General features: G+C 49.6%; 1 protein-coding gene and 1 long non-coding RNA gene across 2 annotated transcripts; both read left to right on the top strand.

The window, feature by feature from the left end:
• The first annotated feature begins 312 nt into the window (after positions 1 to 312).
• LOC123443630 (serine/threonine-protein phosphatase PP1-like) lies at positions 313 to 14,775 on the top strand. Its single transcript, XM_045120106.1, has 4 exons — positions 313 to 700; positions 12,855 to 13,414; positions 13,491 to 13,682; positions 14,401 to 14,775. Exons 1-4 carry the CDS (start codon positions 499 to 501, stop codon positions 14,422 to 14,424), a joined length of 978 nt encoding a protein of 325 aa, XP_044976041.1. The 5' UTR covers positions 313 to 498; the 3' UTR covers positions 14,425 to 14,775.
• On the top strand, positions 10,285 to 12,401 carry LOC123443631. Its single transcript, XR_006630751.1, has 2 exons — positions 10,285 to 11,257; positions 11,341 to 12,401. It is a non-coding gene; the product is annotated as an uncharacterized LOC123443631 (long non-coding RNA).
• Positions 14,776 to 16,568: the final 1,793 nt, after the last annotated feature.

The raw sequence follows: 16,568 nt of genomic DNA, 5'->3' as shown, positions 1-16,568 counted from the left end.
AATACTTATACTCCCTCTGTTTTTAAATATAAGTTTTTTAAGATGTTTCACTAAAATGATTACATACAGATATATATAGACATACTTTAGAATATAGATTCATTCATTTTACTTCGTATGTAGTCTTCTAGTGAAATGTCTAAAAGAACTTATATTTAGAAAGGGAGGAAGTATTTAGGAATGGAAGGAGTAGATGAGAAAATGCTAAATGAACCGAGCCCGGCCCGGCCAATACGCGTGCAGGCGTCGGTTTCAAAAATGAACTAAAACTGGTACGTGTAGCGCTAAATAGGAAATGCCCGATCCAACGGCCGATCCTGCTTCGCGCACTTTTGATCATTTCATCCATTTACAGACCAGTTCTCACACACAAAAAATAAATAAATCCATACACAAACTACACGCCATTATCCAATCCCCACCACCACCTCCTCCATTTCTAATCCTCCTCCCATCTCCGTCGTCGTCTAGGGATCGAGCAGGTGGAGAGCAGGGAAGATGATGATGACGCGGGCATCGATGGGCGAGATGGATGGGGCTGCGTTGGACGAGGTGGTTCGGCGTCTCGTCGAAGGGGGCCGCGGCGGGCGCCAGGTCCAGCTGTCGGAGGCGGAGATCCGACAGCTCTGCGTCGAGGCCAAAAGGGTGCTTCTCTCGCAGCCCAACCTCCTGCGCATTCCCGCGCCCGTCAAGATCTGCGGTGAGCATCGGCCTCAAGGCCCCTCCACTACCCTCTGATGCGGGCATATTATACCGCGCGCCCCCTCTTTGTGGCGCGTTTGCGCATTTAGGCCGTACATGGCCGACTCCCAGAGACGCGATTATTTGTGTTCGATTTTTACTGATTCTGGCGCGTACGGTTTATTTGGGGTATTGACTGTTGAGGACCCTGTAACCTTTTCTGTAAGAACAAGTATATACTCTGTTGAAATATTGACATTCTCGTAAGTATACTGTTTGAAGTTTAGGAATCTGTGTTAGGGCTGCTGTCCATCGGTGTAGGCTGGCTCGGTTTAGTCCCACCTCGCTCCACCTTGCTTATGGGAGGAGGCCATGACCAGCTTATAAGGGAGTGATTCCTTCCTCCCTTCAGTCCGGGCTTTTGGATAGAGTGGGCTCTTCGTTGAATGTTGGTCCACGTGCGCATAAACGTTCAGAACGTAGGTAGAGTGTGGGCTAGGCCGAGTTGGACGCTAACATTTGGTATCAGAGCCAACATCGCCATGCCTTCCTGAGAAGCCGCTTCTCAGGGGATGGGATGTTCCCTTCAGTCCGGGCTTTTGTTGGCCCGAGTTCTTGCAGCGTGGTCAATGGCTGGAGTTGGTACACTCTTTGCTATATGGGTACACTTGTATTATCTTTTTATACATTTTAGGATTATAGTGGTTTAAATTTGAAATATCAATGGGAAGGATCTAATACTGACAATAGTTGCCAGGAATCAGGCTCGCCTGGGTCGATGATCGGGGTCGCGGTTCGTGGTTCGCCACCTCTCTGGATCGAGGTTCGACGAGGGGTATACATCTCCGGGATGTCAATTGGGAACGTGGGTCGCGATCCAAACTATTTTGGGTCGATGACCCTAGGTCATGGTGATTTTTCCATGGATGCAAAGAGAGATCCTGCCATTCCCGTCTGAAAAGATTATGATCTGGGTGGTGATTTAGTTCTCTTCCCACTTTCGCAGAAAAAATGACGCCACAAGTCAGCTGTTTACGGCGTGATCTTCTCATTTACCATTTTCTTTCACACCAACCGTAACTATCCCCAACTCTTTCTTCTTTACTTCATCTGCAGAGCTCTAGTCCGTGACCCCGTTCTAAGCCACGAGTCCTTTAGCACTCCTTCTGTTTGCCCTTCCATCGGTTCCTCCCTTGTGCAGTCTATATGTTCCCTAGTACTAGTATGCATCAGATTCCAAATCGGCAACGGTGAGGAGGGCTTTTATCCATCAATGGTGGGACTATGGAAGCGAGACAAGATAGGGCGGATACCACACCAAGCAGCTCGACGATCGGCGGCGAGTGACGGATTGTAGACGACAGACACGAACAGTCCGATGGATTTCTGATTTTGGAGCGCGATTACCAGGTAACCCTCGATTCACCATAACTCATGTTCCCTCGTAGTTGTTCTTGATCTGGGGTATCATCGATCGATCAGGGTCGCGATCTGCCTGACGACTCACCTCGATCCCACCTCGTCCCCGACCCTCGATTGGGGTTGATCGACCCCGGGTCACGGAGCACACCCTCGACCCATGAACCTGGCTACTATGCTACTAACCTAACACTAATTACTTAGATAAAGGTAGACAACGATATTCTTCTCTGCTTTATTGAGGGTTAGCCCCTTTATATAGTACACAAGACTTGACCGAGAAGTCGGTAAGTCTATTATACAACTCTAATACGATTGCTAAATTGATTGGACTCTTTCCTAACAAAGTTTTTTCGTTAATACGTAGGTTGCTTATCTTTCCATTGATAGAAGTGTAAAATAGCACAAATGGGCATCCCTCAGCTACGTGCACGATCACGTGCAGCAGAGCGCGCGAGTGAGCAGAGGACAAATGGGTTGCTTGATCCCAACTAGGAAAGTTAAACTACAGGAAGTACCATGTTGAGCCCTTTGGCTCCAGCCCTTGCCCAAGATCGAACATCCTCCTGGATGGCTTGGACGAGTCGTGTGTGAGAAGGTTGAGCTCCTTTGAAGATACACGCATTATTGTACTTCTAGATGGACCATGCCGAGAGGACGATCAGGGAGTCGAGGCCTTCTCGCACACATGCTGGGGAGCCAGTAATGGCTGAAGACCACCATTTAAAAAAGTCAGCATGTCCATCAAATGGGGAGATGGTGAGACGACACCAAGAGAGAACCTCGTGCCAGGTAACGGTGAGACGACACCAAGAGAGAACCTCGTGCCAGGTAACACGTGAGACAACACAACCTGGAAGGAGGTGGTGTATGGTCTCCTTGGTCTAGTCGCAAAGGATGCAGCAGGGTGCATGGGATAGTCCGCGAAGGGCAAGTCGCTCGACGTTCCAGCATCGATTCTGATCGACAAGCCAAAGGAATTCCAAGTCAGTTGTCAATGGGTGCTTGGGCGGAGCCATTGTTGAAGAGCGTGATGTAGCAAAATTTCAGAGTAGATGCCATTCTCTACCTAGCGTGAAGGGATGGTGTCGGGGTTAGGAGAGAGATCCACGTTGTGGAGCCGTTGCCAAATATTGCCGTATTAGACCGTGGCTGCTGGTCCAAGGCTGCTGTTGATGTCTCGGATACAGTCCTTGTGAGGGATGGCGTCGCGAACCATGTGATGATTGCGTCACCGGGAGGCATGAGAGCGACGAGGGACAACGCGATCTCAGAGATTGAAGATCCGTTGAGCCAATGAGCGGTCCAGAACAGACAAGTGTGGCCGTCGCCAAGGGACTAGGTAGGGGAGGTGCGGAAAATCTAGCAGACCTTGGGCTCGCATGGGGGGCGGAGATGACACCAATGGCGCTAGGGTCAGTAGCCTGAAGCCAGTACCAACAGATACGAAGGGCGATGCGCCGAGGCTGTCCAACTCTAAGGGGGAGGCAAACTTGAGGACAACTGACGAGGCAGATTCAAGCCTCTTTTTCACCATGCCCGAGAAAATCTCGGATGGCGTGGGTGACCTTTTTGAGGACAAATTTGAACTGTTCTAATTGATTCGATTTGAGAATTCTAAAATACAAGGCCGAGATGTCAAAAATCTTGGTATCCAAAGAAAGGTCCCTAAGGGGCATTCTTTTTTTCACTCTAAGGGCATTTTTTTCACTATAATATCCAAGAAGTGACTCAATGAAGGAATATCTAGGTGGGCTAAGCACCATATCGAGCAGGAGGTGGACCCACATCGCATTGAGGATGTGGTGAAGCAGTTCTCAACGCTCGTCGCAGGAGAGAAGGGAAGCCCTCCTGACGGTTAAAGTCGCCAAAATTTTGTCAACCAATGACAAAAGAGTAAGAGGAGGGCTCCTTTCATGTCGTGGTGTTCTCACGTCAGATGCCATGGGATGGCTTATCGAGTGTGGTTGGGGCCAAAGGACGCTGGTGGGTTCCGTATGCGAGATCAGGGACAAGCGGAGTGAGACACGATGTACCCAGTTTCGGGGCCCTCCATGGGAGGTAACACCCTAGTCCTGCCGGATTGAACTATATAGATCATGAGGGCTACAAGTTGCTCCTAGAGCTGTTTGCCGGAGGAGGAAGAAGGAGCTAGCTCTTCATTTGATGGACCCTGTATGTGGGGTGTGTGTGTGTGTAAAATGAGCGGACCCTCTGCTTGCAGGGCTGCTGGTCAACCCCCCAACTTACATTATGCATGGGAACATGAGGCGGGCCCCGGCTGCCAACCTCTCTAGTCGGCCATGGGGACCGCCGGCTGCAGGGTCTTGTCGAAGGTAGGGCCCGCCGACTGCTCATCACTGTGGCATGTACGTGCCTGCATCAGGGAGTAGGTGGCGCACGCTGCTACATGACCGGACCGCCCCGTCGAGGTCAGCGGTATCGGCGGTCCTGTCTTGTTCTTGTACTTCGATATGGGCGGATGGGAGGGGCGCTGACCTTGCTGGTCATCGCCTTTCCGGCCATGGGAGACGGCTCGCGCCCAGCGGACTGCCCCCCGACCTAGCCGACCGGCATGGCCAACCGCAGGTGTGCTAGCCGACCTGAGGGGCACATCCGTCCGAATGTTTTGGAGAATTGTCTCCTCCGCTTTGGCCTGCCCAGGGGTTATATTCCCAACAGTAGCGCCCGAAGCTGGTGGGTCTCGAAGGCCATGGCGAAGGGGCCCAACAGGTTCTGCGCTAGAAGGCAGAGGCCTGCCGGTTTGTCGTTGAAGAGGTGCTCGATTGGCAGTCGGATCAGATGCCCGCTGGCGGTCACCTGGGCCGATGGGCGCCGTTTGGCTCGAGCTTGCCGCACGTCATCCCGTATCCACCGATGGCCCGCCGTGCGCCACATGCGGGCTGTAGAGGGGGACGGACTCCGCCCCCACGCTCGCAATGAGACATCGTCGCATGCCTAGCCCAGTAGGCCTCGACCCGTGCGTGAGATCTTTTGTGGGTCGCGCGCTTGACAGATGAGGTTCCCTGCGGTAAATGCGCCCCCACGCCACATGGTAGTGGGGGCGTGGGCGTAACAGATCCCACCCCCACTTTTCCTCGTGGCCTTTAAAGAGGAGGGAAGGGGTAGAGGCCGAGGCCATCCCCACTTCATCTCCCCTCACATCGTCTGCCACCTCGCGCGCTCGTTGAGCCCAACGCCTCTCTGCCTCCTTCCATCCTCCTCGCGCCCGCAACACACGCCGTCGTTGCTTCTCCGCCCCTTGCTCTTCCTCCTCACGCCCGTAGCGTTGCTCCGTCTTCCTGACCCACGTCGTCGTCACTTGACATCGCCACCAAGCCCGGAGATGCTAGGCCTTTCTTCGGTTCGTGGGAGGGTTCGACGGTGACGCTCGAGGAGATCGAGGGCCTTTGGCGCGCTCGCAAGATCCCCTGGGCGGACGAAGTCACTGTCCACGCCATAGGATGAGTTTGCATCTGAGCTGCATATGGGGGAGTTCGCCGTCTTCGCCTCGCATTTCGTGCGCTGGCTAGGCCTCCCTGTGAGCCGGTTCTTCAGGTACCTCTTGGAGATCTTCGGCCTGCAAGCCCACCACCTAGGACGAAACTCCATCCTCCAGATCGCAAGCTTCGTTAGCCTCTGCGAGGGGTTTCTAGGTCTTCTCCCCTACCCGGATCTGTGGAGAAGTTTTTCCACTTCTGCCTGCAGAGGAACGACGAGGTGCCTTATGCCTGCAGGGCGGCGATTGTATACACCCTCCCCAACGACTGGTTCGGGCGCCTCGCCCTCGTCGAATCGACCAAGAAGTGGCAACACTTGTTCTTCTATGTGAAAAACGTGAATCCCGCGCACGATTTTGTCCGCCTGCCAGGGTTCGTCGACGTCGCGCTGTCCGGGCAAAATTAGAGCATAGACGTGAAGAACAACGAGCTAACCCGGATCGTCGACCGGCTGCACTAGATGGTGAGCGGCGAGGGGCTAGTGGCCCCGGACCTGGTGGCGGCGTGGCCTTCATCGCTCCTCGGGTGCAGTCAGTCCAGGAGCGGCCGCACCGAATCTGCAAGATGGGGACCCATCGCCCCCCTGCTAGCCAACGACCTTCGAGTTGGCGCCGACCCTTGTAGTCGGCCGGATCAACGCCATTTCCAACTTCAAGTTGGACATGATGACGTGGTGGTTCGGCAAGGAGCTGTACAACCGGAGCGACCCGACACCAGTGGTTGTTGGCTTCAAAACGCCAGATCAGATCACACGTATGTCTATGTGCTAAGCTAGCACACAGCTAGGCAGCTTGATGGATCGATTCTTGCTGGACACGAGTAGCTAGCTCAATCAGCTAAGCTAGCGACCATCTCGTCGGTGCTAATTCAATCACGACAGAACACGACAACTCGAGGTGATGGTGAACAGGGCCGTGTCGGTCCTGTGTATTGCTTTTCTTTTTCTTGGTGATTTACAACGTGGGTTACATAGGTATATATAGGAGCTAACTAGTCCAATAGCTAACCTAGTCGGTTTCCTGTACTAGTCCGTCTCGGACTAAAACTTGAAAATCCTAAGTCGTGTTTAACTCTAATATTCACCCCCTTAATCATGGCGTTCTCTTTGTTCCCTACCTGGATCCCAAATGCGACTACTTGTAGGCTTCATCCTGGGCGTTGTCTTCATCGTTCCTTGTAGACTCCCAGTCACTGCGTTTGCTATCGTCGGCTCATTCGGAGCTTGACCACAACACTCCTTCTTAGTCGCATCTTCTATCTTCACCTCTTCTTCGGTGCTTTGTAGACTGTCCTTCGAACCATCGAGGGCACATCTTTTGAACCCGAGCATGACCATACTTTGGTCTAACTTTAAATTCCAAGCTATTGGCGCTTGCTTCAGTTCGTAAAGTGCCTTCTTGAGCTTGTAAACTTTCTCTTCTTCACCTTTCTTCTCGTAGCCGAGGGGTTGTTCCACGTACACTTCTTCTGTGAGATCGCCGTTGAGGAAAGCGGATTTAACATCCATATGATGAACCTTCCAATCCTCTTGTGCTGCCAAAGCTAGGAGCACTCTCACTGTCTCGAGTCGAGCAACCGGTGCAAACACCTCAACATATTCAACTCCTTGACGTTGTACGTAGCTCTTTGCAACGAGTCTTGCCTTGTACTTCACAATGACACCCTCCGTGTCCTTCTTTAACTTGTAAACCCACTTAAAACCAATCGCCTTTTGGTTCGGAGGTCGGGTTACCAAAGTCCACGTGCCATTGCTCTCAATCGCCTTCATCTCCTCATCCATGGCGTGCGTCCAACTAGGACTTTTGCTCGCCTCTACGAAGTTCGCCGGCTCCTCAACTCCGAACAGACATAGTCCGGAGTACTCGAGCGTAACTGGCTTTGTGTACTTGTAGACTTTCTTGAGGGTCTTGTAGCGACAAGGCCCTGAGGAGTCCGTTGTGGTTTCCGAAGGAGGCGACACAAATTGTGTCGGTGTTGATGCACTTGAGGAAGATGGCTGAGACCCGGGCGTGTCATCGACATCCGTGTCGTCGGCGTAGTCGTCGTGACCGTGACCATCTTGATTGTCGTCGTCACTATGCGCCTCGTTGTCGATGTTGTCGTCGAGATCTCTGCCCGTGCCGTGCGCGTCGTTGTCGCTATCTCCTTGCGACCTATGCGCGTTGTCGGCACCATGATGATCACTACCATTGTGGTCACCTTGGTTGGGCGTCTTGCCAACCACCTGGACATCCTCCCCTGCATCATCATCAGTTGGAAATTCAACCGTGAATATGTTACCGTTTGGAGCATCGTTGGCTGCGACACTCCAATTCCACGCTTGGTTTTCTTCAAACACGACGTCGCGTGAAATCCGTAGACGCTTGGTTTGTGGATCGTAGAAGCGGTATGCCTTGGTGCTGGAACTCCTCTCGTATCCGATGAACACCATCTTGGTGCTACGATCGACAAGCTTTGTGAGGTGCGGCTCCGCCGTCTTCACATATGCCACGCACCCGAACTTCCGTAGATGAGACACATTGGGCTTACGTCCGTAAATTGCTTCATACGGAGTCTTGCCGATCACCGCCTTCGTTGGAGCCCGGTTAAGATAGACCGCCGTCGAGACAACTTCTCCCCAAAAAGTCCCCGAGAGGTTCTTGCTCTTGAGTAAACTCCTTGCCATGTCAACGACGGTTCGATTGCGCCTTTCAACGACCCCGTTCTTCTGTGGCGTGTAAGGTGCCGTGAGGAACCTTTTTATGCCAATCTTCTCGCAGTAGTCGTTGAACTCGTTCGACGTAAACTCTTCGCCGCGATCTGTCCGTAGAGCGCGAACCTTCAGCTTGTGTTCCATCTCCGTTGCAGCCTTCAGCTTCTTGAACGCTTCAAACGCCTTATCTTTAGATCGTAGGAGGACGACCCACATATATCTCGAGTAGTCGTCTACCACAAGGAAGAAATACTTCTTTCCCGCGTGAGTTGTCGGGGTGATAGGGCCACATAGATCACCATGGAGCAGCTCGAGTGCATCACTTGCACAATAGGTAGACTGAGCAGGGAACAGTCTGCGGTGCTGTTTTCCAACCAAGCACCCGTCACATACTCGATCAACATGGTCGATAAATGGCATCCCGGATACCATCTCCATCTTTGACATCTTCTTCAAGGCGTAGAAGTTAACGTGTCCAAATCTAGCATGCCATAACCACGAATCATCATCACTCTTGGCGAGTCAACACTCCGGTTGAGATTGATCAAGGTTGAGGATATAGAGCCTGTTCCGTGTGTGACTAACACGAGCTAGCACGATTCGGAGGTTGTCGAAGATCGTCTTCACTCCGTTCTCAATATCCACCTTGCATCCATTCTCGTCAAGCTTCCCGATAGAGATGATGTTGTTGCGAAGCCGTGGGATGTAGTACACTCCGGTGAGTATGCGATGTTCGCCTGTGAGACCCTCGAAGAGGACAGATCCTTGCCCACAAATCTCCACATTCGAACCATCACTAAACTTTACCGAGCCTTCAACATCATATTCTAGCTCGAGAAATTTCTCCTTGCATCCTGTCATGTGGTTACTGGCACCCGTGTGGAGATACCACGACACATTGTGATCCCCGGATAACTTAGGTGTCACATTCTTCTCATGAAGTAGTACCTTCCGGCTTGGTTTCACAACCACCGTTTCAGCGAGATCACAAACTTCGCCCATCAGAAGACCTGGACCTTCGTCTTCCTGCTTTGCCAAATTTGCCTTGATCTCCCGCTTGTCAGGCTCCGGACAATTCTTTGCAAAGTGACCCATCTCGTTGCAGTTATAACACTTGACCTCGGACATATCCAAGTTTCGTTGCTTCCGCCCTTTAGATCGGTCTGCCTTACCACGACCTTGTGGCTTGCCTTTTCCTTTGCCTTCTCCGGTTTGTCCGCTGCGTGTTGCGTTGCTTGAGCCTTCGTTGCCATCACGCCTTCCTTTGCTACTTGGGGACTCCCAATCTGCGCGCGAGTGCATGAGTTGGTCACTACCTCCTCCGTTGCCTTTCCGACAGCCACGAGCATTCTCTTCCCATGTCCGCACGCGTCCGATCGCCTCTGTTATGGTCATGTCGTCGATGTCGTAAAGCTGCTCGAGCGTGCCGATGATGTACGTAAATTTGTCAGTCACCGAACGGAAAAATTTCTCCACAATCTCGGTCTCCTCGAGCTTTGCACCAAGCGCGCGGATCTCTCCCACCAGAGTAGTAAGACGCATGGCGTAGTCGTTCACCGATTCAGTTTCCTCCATCTGCAACTTGTGAAATTGGCGCTTCAGCACTTGTGCCTGAGCCTTGGTGACGCAATCTTCTCCGATCCTCATCTCCTTGAGTGCGTTCCACGCCTCTCTTGCCGTCTCGAACTCCGCCAATGTCATTAGCACAGAATCCGGCACGGACTGGGCTATGGCGGCCTTGGCACCTTCGTCGCGCTCCTCGTCGACGTCGTTGTCCGTGATGGCCTCCCACACTCGAAGGGATCGGAGAATAATCTTCATCTTCACCACCCACACGCCGTAGTTGACGTCGGTGAGCATCGGGTACTGGATGGGGATGTTGCGATGCGCCTGGACGTTGGCGCCGCCCGTTCCCCCACCACTGATTGCTGACTTGCCGCCCTTCTTCACCTTGTCGCCGTTCTTGTTCCCCTTGGCACCGCCGCTGCCGGACTTGACCGATTCAGCGTCGCTGTCTGTCATCGTAGATCGTCGAGGCTCTAGATACCAATTGTTGGCTTCAAAACGCCAGATCAGATCACACGTATGTCTATGTGCTAAGCTAGCACACAACCAGGCAGCTGGATGGATCGATTCTTGCTGGACACGAGTAGCTAGCTTACTCAGCTAAGCTAGCGACCATCTCGCCGGCGCTAATTCAATTTCGACAGAACACGACAAGTCGAGGTGATGGCGAACAGGGCCGTGTCGGTCCTGTGTATAGCTTTTCTTTTTCTTGGTGATTTACAACCTGGGTTACATAGGTATATATAGGAGCTAACTAGTCCTATAGCTAACCTAGTCGGTTTCCTGTACTAGTCCGTCTCGGACTAAAACTTGAAAATCCTAAGCCGTGTTTAACTCTAATAGTGGTAAGTCTTTGTCGGCACTTATCTTCCGTTTGCTTTTCTCTTGGTTTTGTTCTCATGTGCCGTGCCGGCTCCGGCCGCAGCGGTTTGTGCGGCAAATGATGCCAGACGACCGCACCCCAATATCTTGGAGGTGCATCGCGCCGAGTCGAACGAGGAGGACCTCGAGCTCAGGAGAGGCGACGATGCGACCGACTCTGACTGGGACAGTGGGCCGGAGGTGGGGCCGGCCGACACCGGTGCCAGTGGGTCCAGGACAGCCAGTGAGTCTCGCCTCGAAGTTATGCTTAGAGACTGGCCAGATGACGACGATGACGATGTCCAAATACTAGACGCTCCGCCTGCCGCAGCGTCGCCGCCCAGAAGACGACAACGAGGAGGGGTCGGGAGATTTCGGCCGGGAGGCAGCCGGCCCGGCACTAGGCGACTGACGTATGCTGGCCTGAAAAGCGGCAGGTTGAGGTGCAGCCGGCCACGAAAAAGGCGTGGTCCGCTGCCATCTCGCTGGGCGCCCGACCGCCGGCTCGAAGCGGACGCCAGATTCCCAAGTCCTCCGGGTAAGTTGCCACTTCCGTGTTGGTTTAGGTTTTCTTGGTTCTTCCCCTTTTCGAACTTTGATCCATGTCGCCTCATTCCACAGCTCCGCCATCCAGCTATCAACGGCCGCTGCCACGGCCGGGCCCGGGGATGCGGCGGCTAGACTTGCCGTGGAGCGCTCCGCCACAGTGCTGCTAGAGAAAGAGCGGGCCGCCGCGCAGGTGGAGGTGGCGGCCAAGAGCGCAACAAGTGCCACGACGCCGCCGGAGATAGAAGGCAGCCGAGTCGACGAGTCGCCCCTCCACGAGGGTCGCGCCAAGCACCAACACGAGCGCGGAGAAGGAGGTAGCTCCCGGGAAGCCGGCCCACGAGACAAATGTTGAGCTGAGGGAGGAGGAGGCCCCCGACCCGGCCGCCGTCAGACCAATCGAGGGTGATGCGGCGCCGACCGCCGAGAAGGAGTTAGCTCCTGGAGGAAGCGCGACGTCTGGTTCGGACTCCGTGGTCGACGCGACGGAGGAGGCGCCACACCCGCCGGAGTCGAGGGTCCCGGAAGCGGACGCCACCACCATCGTCATATCCACGGCGCGCGCCAACACCGCCCCATCCGGCCCGACCGCCTTGAGGTTGACCGGCGGCGGGGCCGGCCACGCGATCAGGACGATGCGCCAGATCCAGGTGGAGTGGGCGAAGCTGAGTGCCGTCCCGGACACAGCCGGTCCGAACAGGCCAGTAAGCGCAAAAGCCCTCGTGCCGGTCGGGACGTCACCGCGAGGGGCTCATCAGCTTTGGCGAGGCGGCTGTGAGCAACTTCCAGCTGGTGGAGCGGGCTTTCCAGTTTGGCATTTCCTGATTATGTATGCTTTAGTGATGGCTCAACTTGCAGATTGGGTACAAAATTAGTTTCGATTCTTCCGTGCTTCATATTGCCCTATTTGGAGATACACTAGTTAATTGCCCATGGGGCTAATGAACACTCATAGTATATTATGGGTATCAAACTCTGCACAACTATAAGTTCTTCAAATGCATATACCTCATGACACTTCATTTGTGTGTGCTACCCTATGTCATGACAATTACAAATTTGCTATTTGATGGCTGTGTTTGTTATGTGTAACACAACTGTTTCAAGAATTTGCATTCTTAAAGTTACTGACACGATGATCATTTTGTTTCGATGTAGTTAGTAATAAAAAAATTCTTTGCAATTTTTTTCTGTAAGACTAAATGCTTACTTGGTATCAAAATTGTATTTTAGTACCAAAATAATAGGTTATTCATATGTTTATTCTGTTCTTCTTTTCATCCTGAAAGGGAGTGATGCCCAACAGAGCCCTAGTCTTTTGATACTTTTATGAAAATAAGGTTGGTTATCTCACATTCTCAGAATAAGGACTGTCGTAAAACTATGCACGAACTCCTTTTCCATCTTTAGGAAGTACAGTAGACTCGGTGCACCCATTTGGTTGAATTCATTATTAAATCTCTTATACATATTTTCGTCGTCCTTGGCCATCTCTCCATATTTGGACCTGTCACCTGGGATCATATTTCATCCTTTTGGTACGTTTCGGAATCTGTCATTATAGAACGTTTTTCCTTTTTGCCATGTAGGTGATATCCATGGTCAGTTTGTTGATCTTCTGAGGCTGTTCGATTTGGGTGGCTATCCTCCAACTTCGACTTATCTTTTCCTTGGAGACTATGTGGATAGAGGCAAACAAAGCTTGGAAACCATATGTCTGCTTCTGGCGTATAAAGTCAAGTACCCTGATAAGGTTTTCCTGTTGAGAGGAAACCACGAAGATGCAAAAATTAACAGAGTTTATGGTTTCTATGATGAATGCAAGAGGAGATTCAATGTTCGTCTGTGGAAGATATTCTGTGATTGCTTTAACTGCTTGCCTATGGCAGCGCTTATTGATGATAAGATATTCTGTATGCATGGTGGCCTCTCACCTGAATTGAATTGCTTAGATCAAATTAAGGATATCGAGAGGCCTGTTGAAATTCCTGACTATGGTCTTCTATGTGATTTGCTTTGGTCTGATCCTAGTTCTGACACACAAGGGTGGGGGGAGAGTGACAGAGGTGTTGCTTGTACTTTCGGTGCGGATAAGCTTGTAGAATTTTTGGAGAAGAATGATCTTGACCTCATTTGCCGAGCTCACCAGGTAGGCTGAAATTGCTCTACCTTACTTTTATCTTATTCATCATGACATTTATATAACTGAACATGAATGCACTCAGGTGGTAGAGGATGGCTATGAGTTCTTTGCAGAAAGGAGATTAGTTACCATCTTTTCAGCTCCCAACTACTGTGGAGAATTTGATAATGCGGGTGCTTTGTTGAGCATAGATGAAAGCTTAATGTGTTCTTTCCAGATCTTGAAGCCAAAAGAAACAGGAGCACCACATTCAAGAAAACCAATTTCAAACAAGGTAAATAGTCAAGCTTCAGTTGATTTCCCTTTCGTGGCCAAATATATTGGACAAGCGACAAATATATCATCAGTGAGTTGTTCTTGTTTAAACTACAATTCATGAAAATACATTCTATCTATATCTATATACCAATATAAAAAGACCCAAAAGGGCAGATCCAGTTAATCTTGGCCATCAACGCATAATTGATAACCTACCTAATATCAGCATGCAATTAATTTCCTTCCTAATGTTAACATGCATTGCACGTATGCATTTACTAGTTAATCTGAAGATCTTGAGAATCATTGTCCCATTTGCTATTTTATTTGGACAAATCTCTATATGCTTGTCAGATTGGCAGGAAAATATCTGAAATCTGGTAGTGGCCTATATGATAATTTCCTAGATGCTGGGCCTAAGACGTCTGAGATTACTGCTTGTTTGCCTGCATTGGGTTCGTCACATATGACAACACTTGTTGAAAAGTTATGTTGTGTCCTCACCTTCACCAGCAAAAAAAATTCCATCTGTTTGAAATGTTAAATCAGTACATAAATAAAAGGCTTACTAATTGTTTTAGGTGAAATCATAGTCCGATGATTCTTTTGATTGGTGCATTTTAACTAGAGCACAACAAGGCTACTACTTGTTTTCCTTTTTTGTGTACTTAATTCCTAACCGGGTAAAGCATGATGAAATTTACTAGTCCTTAAATTTTGCCCTTCCTTGACAGGCACCGACTGTGGACAATGCTTAACTTGTATTCGGTCACATACTCATGATTGTTGTCAGCTCGAAGGGGGTGATCTTCTTATATCTCAGATCCACCAGGGCATGGCATTAGAAGCTTTCTTCAGCCTTGTTCTCTTATATTCTTCGCTACTTGCTTGCGGTACTGCATTCTTGTGGATGCAGTTGTCTGTTTTTGTTCGTTTCTTTGCTTGATTACTCTGTGCTCATGAGATGTACGTTTGAGCTGAGAATATAGTTATGTAGTCATAACCGTGCCAACTATGGCAACGTACTTAAGAAGAAAGGGATTGGGCTAACTATGCATGTAAATTTACGACGAGTGAAGTGAAATTGATATCAGGTCATCACTTGAAAATTGGGTTAGTCTTCAGTTTCCTGGTCTGTTCCTGCAAAACTTGATGGTTCTGATCGTGCCTTCCTAACAACTATATAGGTTCAGGACTAAAATCCCACACCTCATATAACCCTTTACTTGCAAAAGAGCCTTCTAACGGTGTGAACAACAAGAAAAAGTCGTAAAATTTACAGCCCACCAAAATAAAGCAATCCAAATTCGGTCAAAGTGGCATTGATTAACCATCAATTTTACAGATAAGAACAAAATACGTCCAATTTATGATCCCATGGGAAAAGAATCTGATTAGTGAAAGACAACTCCACCTTGAAACGTGCATGTTCCTCCTTACATATCCAAGTGCATGTTCCTCCTTACATATCCAAGTAACTAATTAACGAGGGCTTCTTCCGAATGAAACAAGGGAACATTAGAACTTGATTAGTGAAAGACAACCCTGTTAGAGTACATATATATATAGTTATGTAACCTTTTCATATTTACCCTATTGTATAAAGAGTTTTGATAGAGCACTTGATAGCAGGGAGGGTGTCCCGATCTTTTGGTGAGATGGTGACTATCGATTTGGTGGAGACGACTTTAACGATCCGACTACAAACGTGCACGACGTTGAGCCTTAGCAATCGTTAAACCAATCTCCAAGAGGTTATTGACCACGCCGGAGCACGATCAACCTGACCACGAAGGTCTATTCCTGCAAGCAATCGAAGAACAAGCAAGAATATGATATTGCAATCTGAATATTGCGAATATAGATGAAGTAATTATAAGGGTGGGGATCCGAAAGCGGTCTTAGTCTGGTCGTTGGACACAAACGAAGTACACGAAGTTGCAATGTCTAACTTTTAACTAAACAAATCCCAAGCAAAAAGCTACTAGGTTGATCTACTTATATATGAGCAAGGGGTGGCGGACAAGGAGGTGGGAGGACGCCGCAAGGCAGCCTAAAACTAACGCTAGGTCGTACAAGGCCTATGAGCCCAAGTGGAGGTGATGCAACACCTTTGGATTTGTTGTTTGACTCGGATTCTGGTGCAACGTCATATTGTTTGGTCGATATCTTCACGCTCTAGACGAATTTGAAGGTGATTCCAATTGGGTTGGAAAGCACATAAAACCTACTTTGCAGCCCAAAAGAATCACGCAATTCGGAGTCCGGATGAAAAAGTTGAAGGTGTTTTGATACATGTATGTATGTGCAGTCTGAATCTGAGTCCAGAACATGAAAAACTTGGACTCTATCTTCTCTTGGGCTAAAAGTGACATGAGAAAACTTCTTGAACAACAACTAATTATTTCCTTTGACATGAGAGGACCTCTTGAATAGCACCCAACCATTTCCTCTTCCCTTGTCATCACACGTGGTTCATACAAGTGTTCGACCATTCCGCATTTAGGCATAAAATAAAAACAGGTGGAGTATTTTTGTTTCGGATAACATAAATAAATTATTGCATGACTTTTATCAGAAATCACCTCAAATGAATACACATATGCAATGATTGTGATAATATCAAAGGTAGCCATGTCCTCATCATCCTCCCCTTTCTAAAAATAAAGTCGTCCTCGGCGCTGCTTAATCTGAAATTTGGCTAACAAAAGAGACAAGGTGTACATGTTGTATATGTATATGTTATCCATTTTCACTTCTCTTAGTATTTACACATATGACACATGTATACATGAGTAACTTTCATTTGTTATGAAATATAAAGCCAAAATATTATCACAAGAAGTAGAAAGAATGAAAATATTGCAACTCAGCTTGCACATATGGGTGAAGTCCTTATTCA

Source organism: Hordeum vulgare, chromosome 3H (assembly GCF_904849725.1).
Source record: "Hordeum vulgare subsp. vulgare chromosome 3H, MorexV3_pseudomolecules_assembly, whole genome shotgun sequence".
In the NCBI taxonomy this organism is placed as follows: Eukaryota; Viridiplantae; Streptophyta; class Magnoliopsida; order Poales; family Poaceae; genus Hordeum; species Hordeum vulgare.
Note: the sequence above shows the minus strand (reverse complement) of the source record. Positions and strands in the feature narration are given on the sequence as shown.

Excerpts from the sequence above, each read along its gene's own strand:
- LOC123443630 (XM_045120106.1), top strand. The coding sequence starts at position 499 with ATGATGATGACGCGGGCATCGATGGGCGAGATGGATGGGGCTGCGTTG. Across the intron at positions 701-12,854 it reads CGCGCCCGTCAAGATCTGCG|GTGATATCCATGGTCAGTTT; the intron begins GTGAGCATCGGC and ends TTTGCCATGTAG. Across the intron at positions 13,683-14,400 it reads GAAAACCAATTTCAAACAAG|GCACCGACTGTGGACAATGC; the intron begins GTAAATAGTCAA and ends CTTCCTTGACAG.